At 35.2% G+C, this 27,682-nt stretch overlaps 1 protein-coding gene across 4 annotated transcripts in view; it reads right to left on the reverse strand.

Annotated features, from left to right (window-relative positions):
* STRN (striatin) overlaps positions 1-27,682 on the reverse strand; it is a 94,809-nt gene that overhangs the window by 47,933 nt on the left and 19,194 nt on the right. For all 4 annotated transcript variants that reach the window (XM_055327091.1, XM_055327092.1, XM_055327093.1 and 1 more), the window contains exons 2-3: positions 16,282-16,385; positions 8,257-8,330 (exon numbers count right to left, since the gene is read on the reverse strand). In XM_055327091.1, coding sequence (XP_055183066.1) covers positions 8,257-8,330; positions 16,282-16,385 — 178 coding nt within the window. The remainder of the gene's footprint in view (positions 1-8,256; positions 8,331-16,281; positions 16,386-27,682) is intronic.

Genomic DNA, 27,682 nt, shown 5'->3' on the forward strand with positions numbered 1-27,682 from the left:
CTACAGTAAGAAATTAAAATATGTCAATAAGAATTTGATCTTCCATTTTCATTTTTCACCTAAAATAATTAGGCCAAACTCTGTGATATACTAAAGAAATAGCAGTAGACCAGATTGTGGCGGGAGGATTAAGTTACCTCAAAAAGTTAGATTACTTGGGATGACTTCAGAGTACATACTTTAAAAAAAAAAAAAAAAGGCAAAAATAAAGTCCCCATACTAAGGAAAAACAACACACATTTTGTTTCCATTGACTCACAAATTCAGGAACTATGGTTCACAAATGGTTCCACAAATTCAGGAATATACTATGGTATGTTCTAATATATCTCCTTTTTAAGTCAAGTAAATAACCTATACTTGCCAAGTAAAAATACTTACACTGGCATTTTAAAAGACTAAAAATTTCATATGTGAAAGAACTTTTGAGGTCATCTTATTTCTTATTAGTATAGGCCTCTCTTTACTATCCTCAGATATACTCAACTGCCTTTGCCTACTTTGGCAACTAGTGATGTTACCGAAGTGTGCCACATGCACTCAATGGAATACTATTCAACAAGGAATGAATTATAGATACACATCAACATGAATGAATCTCAAATGTATTATGCTAAATGAGAAAAGCTAGAATCAGAAGACTACATATTCCATATCATTCTGGAATTCATAGAACTTTCTGGAAAAGGCAAACTATAGGAACATAAAACAGAGTAGAGGGAAGAAAATTGAGGTTCAGGAGAATTAATGTTACATACGAAGAAACTGGCAGAAACGGGCTTTAGACCCAGCTCTAGCTCTCAGTACAAACCTATTCTATTTTTTTCTATGCTTTTACCTATCCGTAACACACACCTCCACATGCACACAGGCATCCCACATCCACAATTGAATTGTGGGTTATTTTTATTTTAGAGTTGTCTTAGGATAAAAGCTTCCTTTCTGTAGAAATGACTCTTTGGAATATACTCTTCCTGTATGTCATGGAGGAAACCAAATATGCTAGAAATAGCCTCTCTAGATCTCAAACAATTGATTCAATAAACACTTTATATCACTTTGTATCAGACGAAGGGGTTGACTAAAAAGGGTAGTAGTAACAAGACTATATATGTTTGTGAAAACACTAAAAGGGTAAATTTTACTTATGTAAATTGTACCTTCATAAAAAATAAATTAAGCCAAATCAAATAAGAATACATCTTAACCCTCTTTCAAAAAAGTGTATTCACATATTGAGAAAAAATCTGACTTCCTGGATAACGTTTTAAAGAAAAGTCTGAAGTTAAAAGAAAAAAAAATTTCTTGTACATGTAAACTTGATTTTTCCCACATTTCCTTACCCAAGCTAAAACTCACAACACTGTCTCAATCAACTATCACATTTACTCTTACTTTATCAAGTTTAAAAAAATGACATCATACAAAAGTAAGGATTTTAAAGTGGTAAGAGTTAAACTGCCTGGTAATAAAAACATAGTTCACTGGTACTTCCAGTCAAATTGGAGTAACAGGGACCCAATTTACCCTCCTGCTTGAAACAACTATAAAATGAAATAGATGAAATCATGATTAAGACCCTGAAAGTCAGGCCACAAAGGACAATGATCTCTGAGAGAAAGGAAGCACACAAGTGAGCCGTGATTAATCCAGCTTGCTCCCTTGACAGTGTTTCTTTATCACGGCATAGAGAGACCCAGGAACAAAAACAAAAACAACATCTGAAGAAATAATGGCTAAAAAGTTATAAATTTCACAAAAACTATAAACACACAGATCCAAGACACTCAACGAATCCCAAATACAAGAAACATGGGATGGGGGGAGCACCTGGGACTACATAATGAAATTGCTTAAAACCAATGACAAAATGGAAACTCTTAAAAGTGCCAGAGAAAAAGGTCACATTCTACATATAGAAGAACAGAGATACGTTTAATAGAAGATATCTCATCACAAACAATGCAAGCAAGGATGACTTATTCAGACACAGAAAGGCTGAAAGAACTCATTGGCAGCAGCCCGTATTACAAGATATGCAAAAGTCCCTGAGTCAGATGGAATTGGATACCAGAAAATATGAATCCATACAAAGGAATGATGGGCACTAGAAATATATACTCTTTATATTATTTAAATCTCTTTAAATGAGAATTGACTGTTTAACAAAAATAATAATGTAGTGTGACTTATAACATAATTGAAGCAAAATATGTGAAAACAACTGCCAAAGAGAGAAACCCATGGTTACAAGGCTCTAGAAGTGGTATACTGTCACACTTAAAGACAGACTGCAGTAAATTTTTTAAAAAGTATACCATAAACCCTAAAGCAACCATCAAAATAGCAAAGAGTTACAGCTAATAAGTCAGAAAGAGATAAAATAGAACAACAAAAGAACTACATTATCACAAAAGAAATCTGTAAGAGAGGAAAAGGGATCAAAGAACAGAATGAACAAACAGAAAATAAACAGCAAAAGTGGTAGCTTTAAATCTAACCATATCAGTAGTCACATGAAATGTACATGGTTTAAACATCTCGATTAAAAGGCAGAATTTGTCACTTTGGATAAAAATATTCTATTTTTAATATGTACCTGGCTTCTAATATTAAATAAAGGAGGCTGAAATATGGAAGATAAACAGATTTTAACATAACCTGGGGTAATATTCTCCTAAGGTAAAAATGTAAAGATTTGGATATAGAACAAAATTAGGGGGGAAAAGTGAGAAGGGAAACTAATTTTATTATAAAAAATGTCTCAGATCCTTTCACAAAGATGGAGCCTAAGGCAAAGAAGGATGCCCCTGCCCTTCCCAAAGCCAAAGCCTTTGAAAGCCATCCTGAAAGCTGAAAGGCATCCAGGGTCACGAAAAAAAGAAGATCCGCATGTCACCTACATTCCAACGACCCAAGACCCTGAGTCTCTGAAGGCAGCCCAAATATCCTTGAAAGAGAGGCCCCCAGGAGAAATAAGCTTGATCACTATGCCATCATCAAGTTCCCCAACTACCAAGTCAGCCATAAAGAAAATAGAAAACAACATATTTGTGTTCATTGTGGATGTCAAGGCCAACAAGCACCAGATCAAACTGGCTGTGAAGAAGCTTTAAGACACTGATGCGGCCAAGGTCAACACCTTGATCAGGTCTTATGGAGAGAAGAAAGCATATGTTCAACTGGCTCCTGACTATGATGCTTTGGATGCTGCCAACAAAATTGGGATCATCTAAACTGAGTCCAGCTGGCTATAAATCTAAATATAAATTTTTTCACCATAAAGAAAAAAAAGGTCTCAGAAAATATCTGGATTGTCACTTTAAAAATAAATACTGTAAATGAATAAAAGAACAAAGACTAGAAGAATTCCTGCTTCTTTAAAGTTTACCTTGTTTGGATATACCAACCTCTCCCAGTCATTGTCCTCATCACTGTCACTCACAAATCTCTCAATAACCTGTCACTCACAAATTTCTCAGGACCAGGTTTACCATGCTTCCTCTGCAACCAAATGTTTACCTTATCTTGAGCAAAATTAATATTCATGTGAGTGCTCCAATTCAGCCTCCCCACAACCACCACCCTCTCTAGCTGTCATACCTCAGATCTTGTCATGATGAAGAACAGACAGAGGCGAATTCCCTCCCTGAGCACCTCCTTCAGGCTCATACTCCCACCTCACTAGATCTGTCATTTAGCTGAGACTTTAGACCAGAGGTCAGCAAATTACAACCTGCAGGTCAAATGTGGCCTGCCGTACGCACTCATTTATGTGTTGTAGCTACCTTCATGTTAGGACGTCAGAGCTGAGTAGCTGCAACAGAGAACGTATGCATAAAAAAGCCCAAATATGACTATCCAGCCCTTTAAAGGAGAAGTTTGCTGACCAGCTCCAGACCACAGCCTAGCCCCTCACTTTTGCTCATTAGCCTCCTTTTGTCTTCACTTCCTTCCCTCTTTAGTTTTAGTTCGGTCTATCACTTCAATTATTCTTTAGTCAATGTCTCAAATCTCTCATCCATTTGGTCTCTCCATGAATTCAATGAATTCCATTATGAACTATTTTCATTCTATTTAATTTCTACCCAAACTGTCAAGTATTCAAACCAATGCTTCTATATAAACTCATGATCACACAGCTCACCTGGACTCTTAGCTTTTCTCAATCCTACTATTTGTTACAGTTTGCCCTCTTGCTCATTATTATTTAAACCTTCTCTACTTTTCTTAAACCTGTCATACGTTCTTAGCAGGTAATCCAGTCTTACACATAAAGCTATCATATTAAACACCCATCTTCAAAGTGAAACCCAAACCTACAAACTGATCACCTAATTTCTACATTCTTTCTTGGGAACAAAAAAGACATGCTCCTCTCACCACTCTCAGAATTCAGAATCCAATCCCTGTGCTTCTTTAGATACCTTCCTATTTTGAGTATCTCTTCTCTCTCCTTTTTATATGCTCCCCCTCTATGAAACACATCACACACACACATACATACACACACACACACACACACAATTTCCTTGATTCCATGTGCCTTTTCAGCTATCTCTCTCCTTCACCTTCACAGTCTAAGCTTCCTGAAAGATAACTACACTTAGTCTTCATTTTCCACTTATCTCTTTGTTTCTACCCTTAACTTTCTCCTAAAACTACCCACAATAATGACCCACATGTCACTAAATCCTGAAGCTACTCTTCAGAACCTCTGGCCATTAATCATGGTGCTTTATAGTCCTAATCCCTCTCTTCTCCTGGTTTCTATCCCACCATTAAGATAATTCTTATCGGGATCCCTGGGTGGCGCAGCGGTTTGGCGCCTGCCTTTGGCCCAGGGCGCGATCCTGGAGACCCGGGATCGAGTCCCACGTTGGGCTCCCAGTGCATGGAGCCTGCTTCTCCCTCTGCCTCTCTCTCTCTCTCTCTCTCTCTCTCTCTCTCTGTGTGACTATCATAAATAAATAAATAAATAAATTAATTAATTAATAATTCTTATCATTTCCTTTTCAGCTTTCCATTCTTCTACCAGTTTTTTAAGTGTTGCCATTCCTCAAGGCTCCAGTTCAGGTCCTCTTCTCACTCTGGATAAAGTCTGGAGTTGGGGTGGAGGGGCACCTCTTCCTCCTGTCCAATGACCCGAGTGCCTTTGGCACAACATGTTGATGCCTCTCAAATCTCCATATCAAATCCATACCCCTGGTTTGAGCTCCAGACCCAGAGAGTCTACCAGCCATCTTTCACTTGATTGTATAACAAATAAATCTAAAAGTAAACCCATCATCATCCAAATCTACTTCCAACTGAGTTTTTAGAACTATAAGTGTGGGGGTCATCTTTGAGTGTCCCTTTTTTTCATCTCCTACATTGAAACCAGAACTCATTCCTGCAGATTTTACTAAGGATTTCCTGAACACCCACCCCCTCCTTCATGTCCAGTCAGTAGTCAGTATCCTATCAAGGCAGCCTTCCTCATTTAGTCAGGAGACTGCAACAGTCCTCTCACCAGTCCCCCACCACTGATCCAGCTGCTCTCTGATCCACCTGTTACAGCACTGCTGCCAGTAGGATCTAAGCAAATCTGATCACAAGAGTCCTAATTAACATCCTTCAAATATCTTCTCAAAATTAAGATAAAATGTAAACTCCTTAACATATTTTACAAGACCCTTGTTAAGATACTTTACCATCTGCCCCCCAGCTAACTCTCCAACTGCATCTAGAAACACTCCTTCCCTCCCTTTCTCTACTAGCCAATTATTTCTCAAATGCGCCATATTCTTCCCTCTGCCTTTCTCCCACCTCTCATTCAGCAAATATTTAGTAAGTTCACATTCCCTGGTCAATTCTTACTTGTCCTTCAGATGTTAACCTTAAACACTATTTGACTACTTATGACTAGATCTGGTTCCCCTACCATTACATTCCATAACACCCATTATCTTCCCCATTATACATGTCATTTTACTGTAATCACTTTTTTCCTATCTTCCCTATAAAAATCCAATAGGGCATTGTTATCTTATTCACTTAATTTGATCCTGGGTTTGACAAGCATTACATATTTAGAATTTGTAAAGAAATAGTTTGAGGGACACCTGGGTGGCTCTGTTAGTTAAGCATCTGCCTCCGCAGGTTGTGATGCGCAGGTTGTGATCCCAGCATCGGGCTCCCTGCTCAGTGGGGGGTCTGCTTCTCCCTCTCCTGCTGTGCACATGCTCTCTCACTCTTTCTCAAGTAAATAAACAAAATATTTTAAAAAAGGTATTTGTAAATAAACAGTTTGAAAGATCAGTAGATGGAAACATACTAGGTATTAACTATGTGTTATATATTAAGAAAATAAATCTGAAAGTTAGGAGTTATTTCCACTATTTTTCTCAGTTTCAGATAAGGAGCAGAGTAATCTCCAAAAGATTAAGAAATACCACGGGTAGGGGAATCCCTGGGTGGCTCAGCGGTTTAGCGTCAGCCTTTGGCCCAGGGCGTGATCCTGGAGTCCCGGGATCGAGTCCCACATCAGGCTCCCTGCATGGAGCCTGCTTCTACCTCTGCCTGTGTCTCTGCCTCTCTCTCTGTGTGTGTCTCTCATAAATAAATAAATAAAATCTTAAAAAAAAAAAAGAAGAAGAAAAGAAATATCACGGGTATCTAAAGTGTCGAGCAGAGTTAAACTTACATGTATAAGAGTCTAACTTTTTCTAGAACCACACTGTTTACTTATAAACATTTTCTATATGTTACAACTAGACCTTTATACTCCTAAAATGATATCTAAAAATTAGGAAACAAACTTTTTAATATAAAAGTACTGATTAAATCACTTCTGTGAATCAGACAAGATATTTTCAGGACAGCCTTTAACAAATAGTCTGAAATTTAAAAATTTAAGTGCATCTCAAGTCAAAAGAAGAGACACCACAGTAAGACAGAACAATTTAAAAAACAAAGGAAAAAAAACATGCCATTGATCAACTGTTACTGCTCTAAATCTCAAGGATTCAATATTCAGCTGTGGGATTGTGCTAATAACATTACCAAACTAAATTGGTAAAATTGGCAGCACATTCAGAATTTATTTTATAAGGTTTTTTCCATACATTGTCAACACCAAAGCAATGTAGTAAAATGGGACTAACATGACTATGGGCCAGCTGGCTGGCTCATTCAAAAGAACACATGACTCTTGATCTTGGGGTTGTGAGTTTGAGCCCCACGCTGGTATAGAGATTACACAAATAAATAAGTAAACTTAAAATATATATATATATATATATATGAATGTTGGGAGTCAACAGACCTGGACTCAGATCTATATTCCCATTACTTAATAGTTACATGACCTTGTGGAAGTTTCTCCACTTTTCTGAGTTCAAATTTTACATAGGTAAAATGAGTATAATACCATCCTTATGTATAACTATTTTAAGAACTAAGGTTAACACACATAAAGCCCCTAGTACAAGGCATGTTATTTCAGGAAACGATATAAACAACGATTGATATCTCCAGATATTTGATCTAGAAATTTAATTTGAAATTATGCCAAAACACACTCATTTGAAACATGAATCACTTTTGAACAACTTTTCTTACTATCAGTTATACCTACTAATACGCCAATTGTATTTATATTCCTTCATATCTGATTGTTTACAAAGTGCTATTTTTGTAGAGATGAAGAAGTAGAAGAAGAAAAAAGAAGAAATAACACAAAAAGATAATAAATGCTTTAGCTGTTAAAAGATGGTCTGCTAGCAGAATCTTTTGGGTAAGAAAGTCCAAAAACAATTTTGCACCTGCCAACTGAGGGATTACGTTGAAGGAATTAGGAATTCCCTGTACTTGAGAAGAGATCTCTGAACTCTATCATTCCTTCTCTTTTTCTCAGGATTTCAAGGGCACGATGTACTTGTACGGCACATCTCAAAGTTCCCATTAATACTGAAGAAACCCAGCAAGACACAGTTATGTTAGTGTGTTACTGTGTTACCCCATGAATTCTGATCCTTCTAGTAAGTATAGAACATAAGGAGAACATAAGGAGCTAAAAGAAAGGGAAAGAGGGAAAAGGAAGGAAGGTGATGGAAAATCATCTAAATGACACTAAATGATTAGTGTCAAAGTGGGTCAGAAAAAAATAATAGCAAGTAATTAGAAATTAATTTGCAATATTATAAATATTGTTGCTACAAATACTGGATATCAACTTCTTTTTAATCACTTAAACTTCCTTTAAAATTAGCTTACCAGAATCATAGCTTGGAGGCTTCATATCTCCCTGATTCAATTCTGTCCCATATTTCAACTTGTGGTATTTGGCTCTAACAAAGAAATAAGAAAACACAAACCATCTTAAAATATATTTAAATGAACTTTAGGATATATAATAGGAGTAGTCATCAATACACAGTAGTCCTGGCTACCTTTCAAAATAGCCTTCCACAGAGTCAAAGTCATAAAGTGCTTGTCATTATTATTTTATTGTTGTTATACCATCATGTGTCATTATAACAAATAAAAGAATACTGGGAACCATAAATCTTTCTATAATTATATATAACATTCTAGTTTCTATAGTATTCAAATTTTCTTGATGATTGCCAAAGTACAATTCTACTATCAAAAGCAATAGATAAATTTGGATTATGAAACTAACTTGTAGAAGACTAACCTTTCTCAAAATGATGTATTTAAAAAGAAAAGTCATCTAATGGTATGTATATACAACGAAATATTATGCAACTATAACAAAAGGATGAGATCTTGCTATTTATGAAAACATGGATGGACCCAGAGGGTAACATGCTAATAAGTGAAATAAGTCAGACTGAGAAAGACAAATACCAAACGGTTTCACTCACATGTGGAATCTAAAAAACAAAACAAATAAATAAAAAACAGAATCAGATCTACAAATACAGAGAACAAACTGAGAATTACCAGAGGTAAGGAGGGAGGGGCAGGGCAAAACAGGTTAAAGAGACTAGGAGATACAGGTTTGAGTTACAGAATGAATAAGTCACAGGATGAAAGGTACAGCATAGGGAATATAGTCAATGTTATTGTAATAGCATTGCATGGCGACACACAGTAACTACACTTGTGGTAAACATAGCATAACATAGAAATAGAGTCATTGTGCTGCACATCTGAAACTAATATAACATTATGTGTAAACTATACCCAAACTAAAGGTTTTAGGTCATCCATAATACTCTATGCCTTGTCAGGCAATTAAGATTTACCAAGTATGCATCATAGCAAACAATTCAAAGGAGGGAGGGGGAACCAGCCCAAATCACCAATATTGAATAAGTTATTGAAGAAGGAATGAATAATTTTTTTAATAGTCAAGATATCCTTTGCCCTTTCAGGAAGAACTGTGAACAGAAATTCTTATCTATTTTCCTTTTAAAGGTAGTTGAATCTATTTTCCTTTTAAAGGTACTTCTGGCTAACCTGATTTCACCATTTCAGATTTAACCATTTGAGACCAGAAAAATAATCCAGATAAGGTTAAAATTTTAAAGGTCAACCAAAAATGGCCGTAACTTAGTAATGTACTTGTATATTTGACTTGTTTGCTTGCCCAAAATATTGAGGCCATTTACAATAAATATTATATGTAATAAGGTTAACAACAACAGTAATAGTAATTTGAAAAACCAAAGTAAAAAAGTACTAAGGAATATAGCCAAATTTCAAAGTTAATTTTTTTATTAAAAGATTGAGCACTTAACATAAAGAAGTTTTTATATTTCAAAAAGGTATAAAGGAAATGAAAATTATTTGCTTAAATGAGCAAAGTACTTGAATTCATACTATTCTGCAGTTACAACAGAAAAATCAAAGTCTATATGGAGGAGAATTTTAAGAAAACCTATGAAAATTATTGACAGCTGATGTTTAAGGTAGGTAGCAGATATAGGAGTATAGTCTTTATACATTTTGCGTATGCACAAAATGTTTTGCAATAAAATATACCCACTGGGACCCCTGGGTGGCTCAGCGGTTTGGCGCCTGCCTTTGGCCCAGGGCGTGATCCTGGAGTCCCGGGATCAAGTCCCACATCAGGTTCCCTGCGTGGAGCCTGCTTCTCCCTCTGCCTGTGTCTCTGCCTCTCTCTCTCTGTGTCCCTCATGAATGAATAAATAAATAAAATCTTTAATATATATATATATATATACCCATTAAAAATAAATTATAAAAATAAAAGAATATTTGTTTTATATATGTGTGTCATAGATATATTTCATATATATAGATTTCTGGAAGATTACATGATACATAAGACATTAGTTAATAAAATTTCCTTTGGGAAGGGAAATCAATGAACTGATACATAAGGGAGACCACAATGTGTTATTTGGTTAATTAACAACATGCATATATTTCTTCTTTATTTTAACTTTTAGTAAATATTTTTGTTCCAAATTAAGTAAAACATCTTTTTCTCTATCCCCAATGCTTCTGTTAATCTTAATGTTAAGATTTCATTACCAGACTAAACATTTCCTAGTTATTTCAATGTATTTGTTCCAAATTAAGTAGAACATCTTTTTCTCTATCCCCAATGCTTCTGTTAATCTTAAGGTTAAGATTTCATTACCAGACTAAACATTTCCTAGTTATTTCAATGTATTTTTAATACTGTTGATTATTACAGAGTAAGATTTATAGCCACTTTATTTTGCTTAGTTACTAAGAACTAAACAAGGTTCTTAATGTAACTGTCAATCTTTAGATTTTTCACCTACCACAAAACAAAGTAACAATACCTCCTAAAAGTCAAATAGCAATTCAAAGTAACTGGTCTGAGGAGGAGGGAATAAAAGTAACAATATTATGGCGTTCATTTAAATATACATATATATAGAAAAACATTTCTATACAAAAAATACTGCACTACAGTGCATTCTAGTGGTCTTAGGAAAAACTGCAACAGAGTTTATATTAAAAAGAAACTAGAAAATAATCTTTACAATGTATGTAATAGAAATAACATTATGAACTATTTCATAAATATTAAACAAAGACAAAGGAAAGAACTATTGTGTTTACCACAGGTTATATTCTCTTGAAGCAGGGTCTCCCTACTGAACTGTTAAATTCACTGAAAAATAATTTATTCCCAGAACCCTTCTCAACTTAGTAACATTCCTTTTGAAGTCAATACACTAAATACCTTTCTCACTCATATTGTTTCCCATGGTTTTAACACTTCATCTCACTGTGTTATCTACCAATCTTCTTGTTCCCTTATCTTTTTGTCTAAATGTGACTATATAAAATAAATAGATCTCATGCCAAACAACTCTATAATACACAGCTAGCCCTCCCAACTGGCCTTTACTGGATAAAACAGCATAAAAATTGTATAATAATAAAAAAGTCCTATTATAGCTTTGTTTCAAAGTCTATTATTATATAAAATGTGCTAGGAATATAACATAGCACTCCAATTACACTGTAAATATTGATGCTAAAAATAATTTGATGAAATCAATGAACTGTTTCTCAATTCTTATGACATGTCAGTCACTATATTGGCTACTAGGAATAACCTGCAGTTTATAGTCAATGAAGAGTGGAGGCAAGGAAATGCCTAAGAGAAATTAAAATAAATAAGACAGCACACTGTGATAAGAGTTATGAGTTCTAACAGATGTTGTGGGAAGAGCACCTGGGTGGCTCAGTGGTTGAGCATCTGCCTTTGGCTCAGGTCATGATCCTGGGGTCCTGAGATGAAGTAGATCAAGTCCTGCAGCAGGCTTCCTGCAGGGAGACTGCTTCTCCTTTCTGTTTATGTCTCCTCCTCTCTTTCTGTGTCTCTCATGAATAAATAAAATCTTTTTTAAAAATGTAATAGGAATTCGGATAAGGGATTATCTAATCTATCAAAGGTGGTATCAAGGAGAACTAATCAAAATAAGGTAACATGAGATTTTAGCAAAACCTCAAAAAATCAGGTTTTCCAATCAGAAGAACAGATCGATACAGAATATTTCTGTCAGAAGAAAAAGTGGGGAAAAAAATTATCACAGGTCAAAAAAATGTGTGTGTGTACATACAGGACTAGATAGGGGCCTGGCTATAAGAGTTCTAGGAAGAACTTTGAAATAAGTGAGATATTTTTAAGCAGAGATACATCTGTATTTTAAAAAATGAATCCTATGAATTTAGAAGATGAATTCAAGTATGGAAATATTAGAGGCAAGGAGGATATATGGGTTTTTACAGTAGTGTACATGAAAGACAGAAATCAGGAAAAATGGAATGTTTCAGAACAGTATTTTATATAGTATTTAAGGTTCTTCAGTATGGAAGTTCCAGAGTACATCTTAGACTGCACACTGTATTCCTGAAAAATTAGATGTAAATTTGCTCCTTTTGCATATTCTATCATACTTTAAGGAATGTCTTGATAAATTCACAGCTAGACGAGTAATCTTGCTGTAATGTTAAAGGTTCAGTTTCACTTGAATTTGGATCTTATTTAACTAGGACTACTAAGAAAATCACTAACATGGCAATTCTACACCATGATCCATACACTTAGGTGTGTTGGGTTAAATGACAAGATGTCTAGAATCTGCTGTGCTAAAACAAATCCAGATGAAGCAAGGCTGACAGGAGCATTATCGCTGAGGCTTGGAGGCGTACACGGAAGATATTTGCCTCTCTACACTGATGGTTCAAATTGTCCTCAATTAAAAAAAAATTGTTTTTCTTTAAAAATCTTGGCTTAAAGCATTAGAGAAATAATCTCAGAATCAAAAGAAATGAAATGTTCTAGAACTCTAAAATTTTTAAAAATTCCTAGCATTAAAGCATTAGAAAAATAATTTCAGAGTTAAAGAACTGAAATGTTTCAGAGCTCCAATCTACAAAGAAATGATGTTTTTATTCCTTAATTTACTATACTTAAATAGTGCTATACATCAGGAAAAATCTCAAACCAATACATAAATTTCAGAAGATATAAAATCAGTGACTTTTTCCCAGAATTCCATTAGTTAAAAAAAAAAATCTTCCCTTGACCCAGTTATCTCTTCTGTTCTTCAAAGTCAAACTACTTGAAAAAATAAGCGACTCTATCAGTCTCCACTTTATCTGTCCTTCTCACCCCTCAATCCCCTGTGATCTGGTTTATGTTCCTGCTACCTCACTGAAGCTATTCTGGCAAGGATACCAGCAAGCTCCTACCTGACAAATCTAGATGACTATTTTCAGTTTACAACTTACTTGGAGTCTGTTTGGCATCTGCAGTTGTCAAACTCCCACCCTCTTTAGAGCTTCCAATATACTGCTCTGTCCTTCCTCTTCCAACCATTTCTTTGCTGGCTCTTCCTCCTTCTGCCGTTTCCTCAAACATTTCCATTTTCTGTGGCTCTGGCTGATTCTCCTCTTCCCAAAATTGTTCTGCTTGTTTCAACTATTCCTGTAACTTTATCCACAATATTCACGCTTCTCAAGTATACATCTCTAGTCCTGAGTCCTATTCCCATATCTGCTTTTCAACCCTTAATTCTTAATCTTTAATTCATTTGATAACTTACAAAACTTCTATTCAAGCCAGCAACCTGGAAATCATTCTTGAATTATCTTTCCTCCTCATCTTCCATACCCAACCATCTCTAATTTTTATGGATTCTATTTAAAATGTTTCATAGCTGATGCCTCCTCTATTCCAGCAGCTACCATGTTATAAATTCTCATCCTAGACTCTTAGACTCTTCCAGCTTCTATTAACAGATCTGTCCAGTCCACCCCCATACTGAGGTCAGAGTGATCTTTCTAAAATCTATTTCACACTATTCCATGCTCCTCTCAATTGCATGACAACTAAATACAGTACGTATTCCTAGACTAGATCCTAGACCAAGAAAAAAAGTACCACAAAAATAATTACTGGGACATTTGAGGGAAAAAAATGCTATAAAGATAATCACTGGAACTATAAATACAGACTATGGCTATATTAGACAATAGAACTATTTCAACAGTAAACTTCCTTAATTTGATAAAGAGTTATATAAAGGAATCTTCTTGCTATTAGAAGATATATACTGAGGTATTCAGGGGCAAAGGGGTATAATGTCTACATTTAAGCAGCAAATGATTCAGGAAAAAAGCAATGTGCCTACAGAGTGAACATACCAGTAAATACAGAAAAATGTTGTCAACTCGTAAATCCGGGTAAAAGGCATGTAGTTCTTGCAACTTCTTATTAGCTTAAGAAATTTTAGAATAAGGGGGATCCCTGGGTGGCTCAGCGGTTTAGCCCCTGCCATTGGCTCAGGGCGTGATCCTGGAGTCCCAGGATCAAGTACTGCATTAGGCACCCTGCATAGAGCCTGCTTCTCCCTCTGCCTGTGTCTCTGCCTCTCTCTTTCATGAATAAACAAAATCTTAAAAAAAAGAAATTTTAGAATAAAAGAGTTTGGAAAACTTTCAACATTCCCTATTATATGGAAGATAAAAGTTTGAACTCTTTAGTTAAGTTCCCCATGATCTGGATCTTGCCTAGGTCTACTGTTTTCACTTACTAAATCACAACTAACATCCTATCATCCAAAAAACAGTGACTGCAAATTTCTGGACACACCAAACTGCTCTGTTCCCTGTCAAACATATCCTATTTCCTGAACTTTGCCTACCTGGCAAACACCTTATTTTTTATGATGCTGTTCAAGTCTCACTTCCTCTCCAATTATATCTTCCCTTCTACTTCCACCTTCCAGATCCAAATAACCACTCTATTCTTTGTGACCCCACTGTACCCTGTACAGACATCTCCCATAGCACCTATCATACTGCATTGCACTCTACTTTTGTGGTTTCCAAGTCTGCTTCTTGCTCCTCTGAGTCCTTATGGACCAAGGACAGTGAGCTATGTTTTTATGCTCAGCTCCAGCACAGTGCTTAAGTTGGACAGATACATCAGTGAATATGTTTAGTGAGAAGGGACATATTTATATACATACACACATGCGCATGAGCGCGCGCACACACACACACGGCTAACATCCCTGGTTACTTTAGTTATCAGCATATTTTAATTCTTCTGTATCACAAGGTAGAATAATACACTGGTAAAGAGTACAGAATTCAGACCTGATGGATCTGAATCACAGCTCTATACAACTTTGCAACTCTACTCAAGTTACTTTGTTTTTAAGCCTCAGGGCAGGGTACATAGCAGTTAAGTTGCCATTATTGCTATTACTCTTTCTATTCAATGACGCCTATAATTTGATTGCTTAAAATCTCAAATATTCCCAAATTGCATGCTTTTAAAAGTTGTTTCCCTCCCCCATTTCTCCAATATAGCTGTCAACCAACCTCTCAAGGAATAAAACAATTATCTATTTTTTACCAAGAGGTCAGCTGGTTTTCAATTTCTTGTGCCATTCAAACATCCTGCATAAAGGTGAAACAAGTTCTAATAAAATTTAATCGGCTTCTTAATATTCATAAGTATTATCTGTTAACTGCTATTTTACGGAAATTTTGCAGTCTACAAATCAACCTCAAAGAAATGAGAAAAGCACATGATCAAAACAAGCAAAATAGAAAATTTCAATATTGCCTATCAAGTACTCAATTATCTGAAATGAAAACAAACTATTACCCAAAAACAAAAAAATCCAAAGACCACCTGTTAAAAATTAACTTATAATTCATATGGAAATTTCCAAAACTCTCGTCTATGACCTACTGTCCTTTACTTGTGACCTGAGCTTAGTAACCTATTTTAGACACTAGCAATATAGAAAGATAAGACTCACTTCTTAAGAAATATGAATAGCTAATAGCAAAGGAACAAAATTCCAAAAAAGTCTAGAAAAAGATAAAAAGATTCTCAATACAGTCTGCATTTTTCCCCAAAGAAAACACACCAAATTGAATAATATTAGATGACAAGGGAGTAAGCATTACAGAAATTTCCTTTACAACTCAAAAACAATTTCAATTCCTTAAAGAAATGGACAATGACAGCTCAGAAAGCCAATAAGTTTCTTAAGAAAGGACAAGGCAGAGGTAAAATGTTGCTAAATTTTTTAAAAAATCATATAAATCAGTTTATTGGCTATGATTATTAAACATTCACAGTAACATTAACATATTACAATCATTTGTAAATGTGTATTAGAGATACTATTTCCTGAACTCAAAAGTACTAAGTATTAAAATTTGTGTTAGTTTTAGGAATAAGAGAAATTACCCCAATAATAAAAGAGAACATCGCCTTCCATTTCACTGAATTACCTTTCCTGTTTAAGAGCATACTCCAGCATTTTGATCCTCCTCACAAGATCCTTCTTCAAATTTTCTTGACCCTTCCTTTCCCCCTGAAGGAAAGCAATCTGGGCCTGAGTGGGAAAAAGAAAAGCAAAACTAAGATTAGACCAAATAAAAAAACTTTTTTTTTTAAAGATTTTATTTATTTATTCATGATAGTCACACAGAGAGAGACAGAAAGGCAGAGACACAGGCAGAGGGAGAAACAGGCTCCATGCGGGGAGCCCGACATGGGATTCGATCCCGGGTCTCCAGGATCGTGCCCCAGGCCAAAGGCAGGCGCCAAACCGCTGAGCCACCCAGGGATCCCTAAAAAAACTTTTTAACTCAGTTGAAGAAAGAAACTTTGGGAGACAGGACACTTAGATACAAATGTGTTTCCTTTTACATGTGTGTCACAAAGTATGTACAGATATAGAAAGGCACTAATTGCAAGGGGAAAAAATTAATTTTTTTTAATATGCATTTACTTCAGACAAGGGATTTTACAACAGATAGACTGTATCCTCTAAGAGTCTGTTATCTAAAACAATCAATATAAATTTAGACATATGCAAAGTGTACAGTATAGTTTGATCAAGTGTTTATGGCATTGAGGGGGCTTCTTAAAGAGTGAAGATGGGGAAAGGGAGAAAGTAAAATAGTGAGTTCTTGTAATACCTAATACCATTGCAAAGTAACAGTTCTCAGAGCTTCACCACATATGTAAATCTAATGGATTTAAGACAGTCTTCAAAGAGTCTATTCTGGACTTGCCCTACCAACAATACACAGCTGCCTTTTCTCAATCCCCACCTTTAAGAGATTTAATATGCAGGGGAAAAGTGAAAGTTCAAAAAGGTAAATCAGAGACAAGAGCCCTTCATAGGTTCCTGGCCCCTTCAAAGAATAATTACAGATTAAAAAAAATCCCTAATTTTAACATGTAAACAAAACCATAAAACTCTTGTCTTCAGAAAAACAGCTAGGAAAGAGCGGCTCTCCAGAATACCAAAAACACATTTATGATTGAAATAGTATTTTCCACTTAAGGAACTGAAACTATGTTGCAAACACTAACTTGTTAAATAACTCACATAACACCACTAAGAATAGTGCAGAAAGGATTTAAGGGCCCTCAAGGATAGCTATCAGTTTCACTATTCTCTTATGCTTTCCTCTTCCATTTCTATTACATTAACCTAGATAACAATGTTATTTATATTTCCACAGTGCTTTCCATTTAAGCAAGAATTTATATTTAATGATGACCTTACCACATTCTTAAATTCTGAACTGTCCAACTTAGTTTAGTGAGTCACTAAACTTACTTCTACTCAGTTTGAGTAACACTCCATGCTTTCAGTACCATAATGAACATAAAATCCAATTTATTAAGCATCTTATAATTTTCAAGATGTACATGGTACTGTTATTGTTTGCATTTCAATAAGTTCTTAAAATGCAATTAAAAGGATTATTCTTTTCTTACTGAATTAAAAATAGTCCAAAACAATTGTATTCACAGAGGAAAAGGCATCAAATATCTATACTACCCAAACTTAATGATCATAAAACCTTGTGAAATGATATACCCTGCAAAATCATTATTTTATGTAAGCAATGTAATAATACATTGTTTTTAAAGCTGACAGAAATGAGGGGTGGCTCAGTCAGTTAAGGATCCAACTCTTGATTTCGGCTCAGGATCGTGAGATCAAGCATCGAGTCAGGCTCTGTGCTGTGAATGGAACCGTCTTAAGATTCTCTCTCCCTCTCCCTCTATTCCTCATCTCCACCTACTTCCCCACCTTGCACCATGCACCCGCTAAAAAAAGAAATAAAGGCTTGCAAAAATGAAAGTCTTGTCAAAAGGATTTGATGGCTCAACTTGTTTGACCAATTCTATGCTCTCCCGTAGAATTCTATATAGTCTTCAAAATGGCTTTAATAAAAACAACGATCTAATCTGCATAATTATATAATCAAAATAATAATAAAATTAACGACCAATTTCTTCCTCTCTATTATCCTTTGGCTAGTTTTGTATTTCCGCCACCATCACGGTTCCTGTAGGATTCTGAAACTTTAGCCCATTAATACTAGAAAGTCTTTACTGTACTCATTCCTGAACCTACCAGATACTCCTTGGGTTCTCAGCACACTTGCTTCCCCATCCTATCAATTCACAGATTGTATTAAATATTTAATAAAAATAAAAGACCCACAAGAGAAAGATTACAAAGAAGATGGAGTTACCTAGAAAGACAAACAAAAAAGAGTAATGGAAGTATTGGTGATACTTCTTGGTGATCACAGAACACCTCTGTGATATTTCCACAAAAGATGCATAACCTGAAATCAATCATAAGGAAATATCAGGGAATTTCAAGTTGAGGGACATTTTACATTAATTTTCTTGTAATGTTCAAAACTGTCAGGTCATAAAACTCAAGAAAAGATTTTTAGACTAAAGGAGACTAAAAAGAAATGAAAACTGGGGTAGCCCGGGTGGCTCAGCGGTTTAGCGCCACCAGGGTGTGATCCTGGAGTCCCGGGATCGAGTCCCGCGTCGGGCTCCCTGCATGGAGCCTGCTTCTCCCTCTGCCTGTGTCTATGCCTCTTTCTCTTTCTGTCTCTCTCATGAATAAATAAATAAAATCTTTAAAAATATATAAATAAGTAAAAAATAAAAAGACATGAAAACCAAATTCTGAACTGAATTTGGCAATAAAAGGACATTAGGACAAGTGATGAAACATGAATGAGGTCTGAGGGTTAGATGATAGCAATATATCAGTGTTAATTTCCTGACTTTGATGGTTATATGTGGTTACATAAGAAAGTATTTGTTTATAGGAAATAAACACTTAAGTATCTGGTGGAAGGCAACAGCCTATCAGGTTGGCTGGCTCAGGTTGGCTGGCAAACTGCCCTCAAATAGTTCAAGAAGAAAAAATTCTGTGTATTACCCTTGCAACTGTTCTATTCATATAAGATCTAAATTTTAAATTTTGAAACAAACACTATGCCATCTTCCTTAATACGATAAAATACAAAAAAAATTCAATTCAAAGTCAGCATCATGTATAATGGAAAAACCCAAGAAGTACTGACAATCAGGAACAAAACAAAGATATCCATTTTTCACCACAAATATTTAATTAACCATGTTCTGGAGGTACTAGCCAATATCTTTAGTCAAGAAAGAAAAGTTTAAGAACAGAAAAGAGGAAATAAAATTATCATTATTTGCAAACAATTTGAGTGGATACCAGGAATATCCAAGGAAACTGACTACAAAATCTTACCAAAAAATAGAGGAATTTTAGTAAAGTGTCTACATATAAAAACAATAAATTAAAACCCATGAGCTATAAAAACAGCAGACACAGAAAACAATCCCATTTATAATAACAAAAATAAGCTGATTAGAATAAAATTTCCAAGGGGAAAAAAAAGCTACGCAAAAAATATAGCACACGACAATTCTGAAGTACACATGGAAAAAATAAGTAAGCAAAATAAATATTTAAAATCCCTAAGGGATCCCTGGGTGGCGCAGCGGTTTAGCGCCTGCGTTTGGCCCAGGGCGCGATCCTGGCGACCCGGGATCGAATCCCACATCGGGCTCCCGATGCATGGAGCCTGCTTCTCCCTCTGCCTGTGTCTCTGCCTCTCTCTCTCTCTCTCTCTCTCTCGCTGTGACTATCATAAATAAATAAATAAATAATTTAAAAAAATAAAAAATAAAATCCCTAAAAAAATAAATAAAATAAAAATAAAATAAAATCCTTAAGATACTTTAAAAGATATTATCATTCTACAGTCATTTAAACACTAGTACTGATTCATGAACAGAGAACTATGGTATGAACAATCCAAACACAAACCCAAATATATATAGGAATTTAGTATACTCTAAAGGGAACATTGCAGAGCACTGGGGTAAATGTGGGTTTTCAATAAATATTGATGGGCAGCTATCTAGAAAATATTTCTCACATCAAAACAAATAACAAAAAATTTTCAAAGAACCCCAAAGCATTTGAAGAAAAGGTAGGGTTTGTTTTAATAACCCCAAGGTTAGGAATGCCTTTCTAAGAATAAGACAAAACCCAAAGCCATAAAAAATTAATACATTTTATCTCAAAAAAATATTTACATTTATATGGCAATTAAAAGTTGCCGAAAAACTATTATGAGAAATAAGACAATTCTTTTTTGACAAATGTCAAAACAAAATAGGAAATGCAGTCATCACAAATCACAAGAGTTTGCTTTTCTTATTCAATTTTCTTACTTACAACCAGTAAGATAAAAATCCGGACTCAATAGAAAAACATTCGAAGGACATGTTGATACAAAGGAAATACAAAAAGTGCAAACATATTGAAAAGATGTTTAATGTCACATATAAGAAAAATACCAATAAAAACTATAATCAGATTTCCCCTTTTCCAGTAGACTAAGTTCAATAATGTAATAAAATATGTTGAGGAAAAAGGAATTTGAAAGTTGGCGGTAGTGATGTAAATTATTTTCACTACAGTGGACAATTTGGCAACATCCATTGACTCTGTAAATGCACATACTCTTTACTCAGCAATTCTTTTTTTTTTTTTAAGATTTCTTTTATTCATGAGACACACACATGGCAGAGATATAGGCAGAGGGAGAAGCAGGCTCCCTGTGGGGAGCCCGCTGTGGAACTAAATCCCAGGACCTCAGGATCAAGACCTGAGCCAAAGGCAGACGCTCAACTACTGAGCCACCCAGACGTCCCTTTACTCAGCAATTCTAATTCTAGATCATTATCCTTCAAATATTTTGGCACACATGTGAAATGATGTACTGAAAGAATACACACAAAAATGTATGTATAATTCAAATGTTCATTCAGAGAGGACTGGTTAAATAAATTAGGAATACAACTAGTGGAAAATCAGGTCCTTAACTAATATCTATTAAAAAGGAGGAAGAAACAGTCAATATCTTAAACTTTTTCCCTCTGGAAAACCTCTACTCAGAAAGTTAGAAACAAAAGATCTTAAAACACATGTTCTTACAGACTAATTTCTTCTGTAAAAACCACCTGAGTTTAAAGCATAGTAACTGGTATAAATCTCATTACCCTTTCAAAATAAAAAGTAAATCCCAGATAAAGATATTGCTAATATGGCAGGATACTGTTGTTTGAATTGGATTATTTAACAGAAAAGGCAGAAGGAAGAGGGGAGACATAAGAAGAGACTGAAAGAAAGAATGGAAGAGAAGGGAGGAGAGGAGAGGGGAGAAAAGAACGAAAGAACAAAAGAAAGAGGGAGGGAGGGAGGAAAAAGAGGAGATAAAGAAAATAAAGTGGAATACATCTATATACAAAGGAATGCTGTTTTGATACAAAACAATGTATCTAGATATATTGATACAGAATGATTCCCAAGATAGATTAAATGAAAGACATAGAAAAATGTATATAATCTGCAAACATTTGGTTTAAAAAAAAAAGATACATATACTATTATGCTTCCGTGTAGAAGTAATAATTCTGGAATGATTCACAAACATAGAGTCATTCTGAATGTCTCCAAAGAAAGTAACCAGGTGGCTGGAAGAAAGAGGATAGGAGTTAAAACTACCTTTAAATATACATGTCCCTCCTTATACCCTCTGAATGCTGTACCACAAGCATGTTAGTATGTATAGAAGTCTCTTAATTGAAATACGTAAAGACTATTACAGCCAAACAAATACCTTCCCTAGTTCTGGCTCCACAAGTCACCAGTTTGTAGACTTTGTCTTAGATGTTTTAATACAAATACATTATTTTTACAAAGGAGAGAAAAGAAGCACCAAGAGATTGAGTAGTTTATATCCCTAAAAAGCAAAATAGTCCCACAAGTGAACCAAGATGACAGTCTAAGACCATGAATGAATCACCACTGGGAAAACTCAAGACATACACGCAATTAGTGGAAGTATCAGCAACAAGGACGTGATAGAAAAATGCATGGTCCAAAGGGCCCCTTAAAAGTTCTCCCTGCACATCACTACAACTACAATCTCTGAAGTAAGAGAGACAGATCTATAAGTTAGAGAGCAAATATATTCCTAACCTCCAATACCGTCCTGTAATATGGAATAGTGATAAATTCAGTTATCTATTTTTTTATTTTATAGGTATACTTCTCTATAAACTATTAAGCTACAATTTGCCTACTTTTTAAAACTCTTGCTTCTGCCTGCACTAATGTCACCTCAACATTCTCACAAAGTGAACTCATCTGAACTTTCCAGAGGTCCTGGAACAAAAGATTAAGACATGAGATTGAAATTATAAGAAAAAAATTAGAAAAATGGAGTAAATTCGCAGGTAAGGCATGAAAACAGCTTTCAAATATTATAAATAAAATCATATATATATATATTTTTAAATTTTAAGTCATCATACATCCATTTATCTGTTCAAGGAAACCTAATGGTAATGGTACATATATTTGAACATTTTGGAATTATCCTCAAGGAAAATGAATGTTAGGATTTTCACAATGCCTCGTAAGATTTTTATATTATATGCTTAAAACTAGGCCTTCATTTCTTAACATTAGAAATACAAAAGATAAAAACTGGATATTTTATTATTTAAGTCTACATGATAAACATGAATTTTTGTATTATTTTCAACTCCAATTCATCAAAAGGATATCTATCTGTTATATAGACCTGTTATATCTGCATACACAGGAGGATCTAATAAACAATATTAAAAGTACCATTTAATCTACTGAAACCATTTAAACTATCTTATACTCTAAAATGATAAAGGGCTCAAATTCAAAATTGAAATCACTGAGTATATTCAAAAAAAATACATAAAATATTAGTTTGGGTTGGACGCTATTCAGTTCAGTTGTTTCCTGGTCATTTGCTATGGGAGGGAAAGAATATTCATTTTTACAAAAATGTAAAGTAGGAGAAAACTTGACCAATTTAAGTTTCTCACTTTTATTTGAGCACAAACTCACAAATAATGAGAAATACTTGAAAAGTAAAAGTGAATAATATAGGTTACTTAAGCTAAGAAATAGCATACAATGAAGTTTCAATAATTTGCTTTGTATCTTCATACGTTTATAAGCCATACCTGTTCACTCTGAAAAGCTGTGGATCACATTATTGTCTTAAATTCAGGCTACCAGTTGGTTTTCACTGACATACAACTGTTGCCCCTAGGTAGCCCTCTCTCCTAAATACAGTGTGACCACTTGGAGACAAACTTTACCAAAGGAATCACCTAGAGGACTGGCTAAAGCACAGACTACTGAAACCGAGCTCCAGTCTCAGTCTGGAGTGGGGCCTGAGAATTTGCATTTCTATCAAGTACCCAGGTGATGCTAATGCTACTATTCTGGGACAACACTTGGAGAACCACTGACCTACACCATCTGTGACATAGTTAGAAGGCCAAAAATAAAGCAAATAGGCCGTTAAAGAACAAGGAACAGAGCTGTCCCAGAACCCCAGCTCTCTACTCTACAGAAGTACAAAGTCTTATATATGCCCTCAAGCTGACAGACAAGGACACATTAGCTTTTTTGATTCTCTTCCAAATTTCTCATTTATGACTACATTTTTAGCAATCTTCTGATAAAAAAATAAAATTGACCATTCTTCATTCAGTTTAATCACATCTTTAGGGGATCCCTGGGTGGCGCAGCGGTTTGGCGCCTGCCTTTGGCCCAGGGCGCGATCCTGGAGACCCGGGATCGAATCCCACATCAGGCTCCCGGTGCATGGAGCCTGCTTCTCCCTCTGCCTATGTCTCTGCCTCTCTCTCTCTGTGACTATCATAAATAAATAAAAATTTTTTTAAAAAATCACATCTTTAGGGAATACCTACTACCCAACACAGTTCAAATTACTGTAAAGAATATAGGAAAGACAGGGATCCCTGGGTGGCACAGCGGTTTGGCGCCTGCCTTTGGCCCAGGGCGCGATCCTGGAGACCCAGGATCGAATCCCACGTCGGGCTCCCGGTGCATGGAGCCTGCTTCTCCCTCTGCCTGTGTCTCTGCCTCTCTCTCTCTCTTCCTCTCTCTCTCTCTCTGTGACTATCATAAATAAATAAAAATAAAAAAAAATTAAAAAAAAAGAATATAGGAAAGACAAATAAAACCAAGTTCCTACACACAATGCACTTTCAATCTAAGAGGGTACAAGACCAGAACACGTTATGTATAGAAAAAAGCTAAGACCAGACAATGGAGTCTCCTAATAAATGAGGATTTGAGTCATAAATTTATTGAAATATTCATATTTATTCATTTAACAATATTAACTGAGCACCTACCTTGCACCAGGCACAATTATTGACACTTAGGCCTATGGTAATGACAAAATAAAACGGAGCTCCATGTCCAGTGGATGAAACATGTATGCTGAATAAAACATATGTAGACCAGTAGAATATGCTGTATAGAACCAGAAACGCAGTTATAGGCAAAAGCAGTGAACATAAACTCAAAATAGGGGCACCTGGATGGTTCAGTGGGTTAAGTGTCTGACTCTTTGATTCAGGTCATGATCTCAGGGAGGTGAGACTAAGCGCTCAGGGAGGAGTCGGCTTGAGATTCTCTCTCTCCCTCTGCCCCTCCCCTCCTTCACTCTCCCTAAAAAATAAATCTTAAATAAATAAATAAAACAAATACACAATATACAGATGCCTATACAAGTCTGGGGTCAAGTACAAATCTGATTTCCTCTCAGAAACTGTATCTTAATCTAGTATTAATTTTACAGCTAGCTTTATTTATCTTTTAACAAATGAATGAGTTTCCTGAAATCTTCCTCATTAAAGTTCTATACCATTATTTTTATTTATTTATCTAGCATTCCTTTCCAAAAAAGAGTAGTTTTTTTTTTTTTAGATGACATATTATGTCTGAAATGCCACAAGAGATATAGTGGCTTATTCTATCACAGCAATCCCTCCATCCCTAAATGATTAAAAATATAGATTGTCCTACATAAGAAATTCTCCACTGCCCAAATTCACACTTGAAACACTAAATTACACACATATTATCAACTGATGGCAAAATATAAATAACCATAAATCAGCAGGTTTCTTGAGTCCTCACACAGGTTCCCTCTTGCCCCCAACCAATCAAGTCCCACAGCATATCCTCCTTTCTCCCAAATCTTTGTAAATGTTTCTAATGTTTGCACAAGAAGTGAAAAGTCCAGTTTTAAAATATACATATATACATGCAATATACATATATACATGCAAAAGTATTAGATCAACATATTGTACACTATACACTTGCACAATGTTGTATGTCAAATACATCTCAATAAAGCTGGAAAAATATGTACATATTCATATACACATATAGAATGGAGAGAATACAGTCAATCAAGGGAAGAATCTGCGGATGAGCAATATAATAAAATTGACATTCACAGATTTAAAATTCACAGTTATCACTGTTTAAGAGCCACTGAGAAGACATTCCATTAAGACAATGAGAGGCTAGAGATCAAATCCAGATTAAATGTGTGAGCCTAGCCTAAATAAGCACTCATATCTCAAAGTTCATAAGCAGTAACTCTAAAATAATTTTTTTAAACTGAGTTTCTTTATAAAAAATGCCCCCCCAACCCCAAAGAAAGCCAAATGACTAGCAGTGGTATTGGAAGTGAAGAAAAATATATGGACTAAGAAAGTGATAGCTCTTAGAAAAAGAAGGAAATGTCAGTTTTGGTAACAGCTTATAACTATGAACGTGAACAAGTTCACCAAATGTTCTACACACACACACACACACACACAAATTACTGACTCAGCAAGTGCTCCAACCTGAGCAAAATCTATTCATCAAAAGAAATAAAACTTTCATTAACATTGAGAAGAATATTAACTTAATAGGAATGTATATACAACAGGACTCTCAAAGGAAATATAATTCAGTGGAAGCAAAGATCCCACACAAAGACCTCTCAATTTTAAAATTTGAGAATTCACAAAGGTCTCAAAGTAACCCTTGCAAATCTCAAGTTTTCTACAGTGTATGATTTTCTTTATAGTTAGAATACTGCAGAGGAGTTCTAAACATGTTTTAGATCAATCAAATTACCTTTGATAGATATACAATCTCTACAGAAATATTCAATATATCTATAGAGATATACAATCTCTAAAGAAACAGTCTTCAAGGGGCAACACTCTTCATATTTAAAGCATTTATTCAATGTGTCCGAATCATGATCCTATAAATCTAAAGTATTATGTAAGTAAAGCCCAAATTCTTCCCAATGGAATCTAAGGCTATCTATAATCTGTTCCCAACTCACCTGTCTAGCTTTGTCTTCCACATTCCCTTCTCACACATCCTGTGCTCCAATCAAAGCAGACAATCTTTTAGTCTTCAAATATGGCCTAAAATCTGCCAAGCCCATGTCTTGGCTTATGCTCTTCTCTTTGTCCCCACTAGCTCCCTATAGCCCTTCTGAAATTTTAAGTTCTATCAATGCCAAGTCTTAGCTTATTTAGCTTAAAGTAATCCCTCCCTTCTCTGAGGTACTCTGAAGAGTACTTATTATTTTCTATTAAAGAAAAACACCTCTATGTGATAAATACTGTTTTACTACTTTATGGCACTTAAACTAATGTTCAGTAGGAGGCAAGAAAAATAAGCACTTTGGAATACCAAGGATTCTGCTAAACACAGTTTAAGTATGCAACTAATCTAATTTTCTGTTATTACTTTTTTTATATTGCTGTTTTATACCATCATTTTCATTGAGTTTATTACAGAAGTAAAAATAATAACTGAGTAAAAAAAAAATCAATTCAAGTAAATTTACCCTTACTTATTTAACCATTGTAGATTTTGTGGACTGGCTACTCAAAATACACATTCCAAACCCCTTTCTTTTTTTTAAGATTTTTATTTATTTATTCAGAGAGAGAGACAGAGGCAGAGACAGAGGCAGAGGGAGAAGCAGGCTCCATGCAGGGAGCCTGATGTGGGACTCGATCTGGGGTCTCCAGGATCAGACCCCGGGCTGCAGGCAACACTAAACCGCTGCGCCACCAGAGCTGCCCTCCAAACCCTTTTCTATCTTGTAACTTCCCACTATAGAATCTGGAAAGTAAAATTCATGCTTTTTGGTTTCTGTTGGCCAGACATGGCTATGTAACCAATGAGAGATATATATATGGATACCTGCTGGGGATGGGGAGAAGCTACTTATGGGAAAGTTTACCATTCACTAAAAAAGTAGACTCACTCCAAAATACATTCAGACATCTTTCTGCTGCTTTTCACTGGGGTCTTGATGTCTGTAACTATAGCAGTCCTGTAATCATAAGTAACAAGAAAGA

Source organism: Nyctereutes procyonoides, unplaced genomic scaffold (genome assembly GCF_905146905.1).
Source record: "Nyctereutes procyonoides isolate TBG_1078 unplaced genomic scaffold, NYPRO_anot_genome, whole genome shotgun sequence".
NCBI classification, from domain to species: domain Eukaryota; kingdom Metazoa; phylum Chordata; class Mammalia; order Carnivora; family Canidae; genus Nyctereutes; species Nyctereutes procyonoides.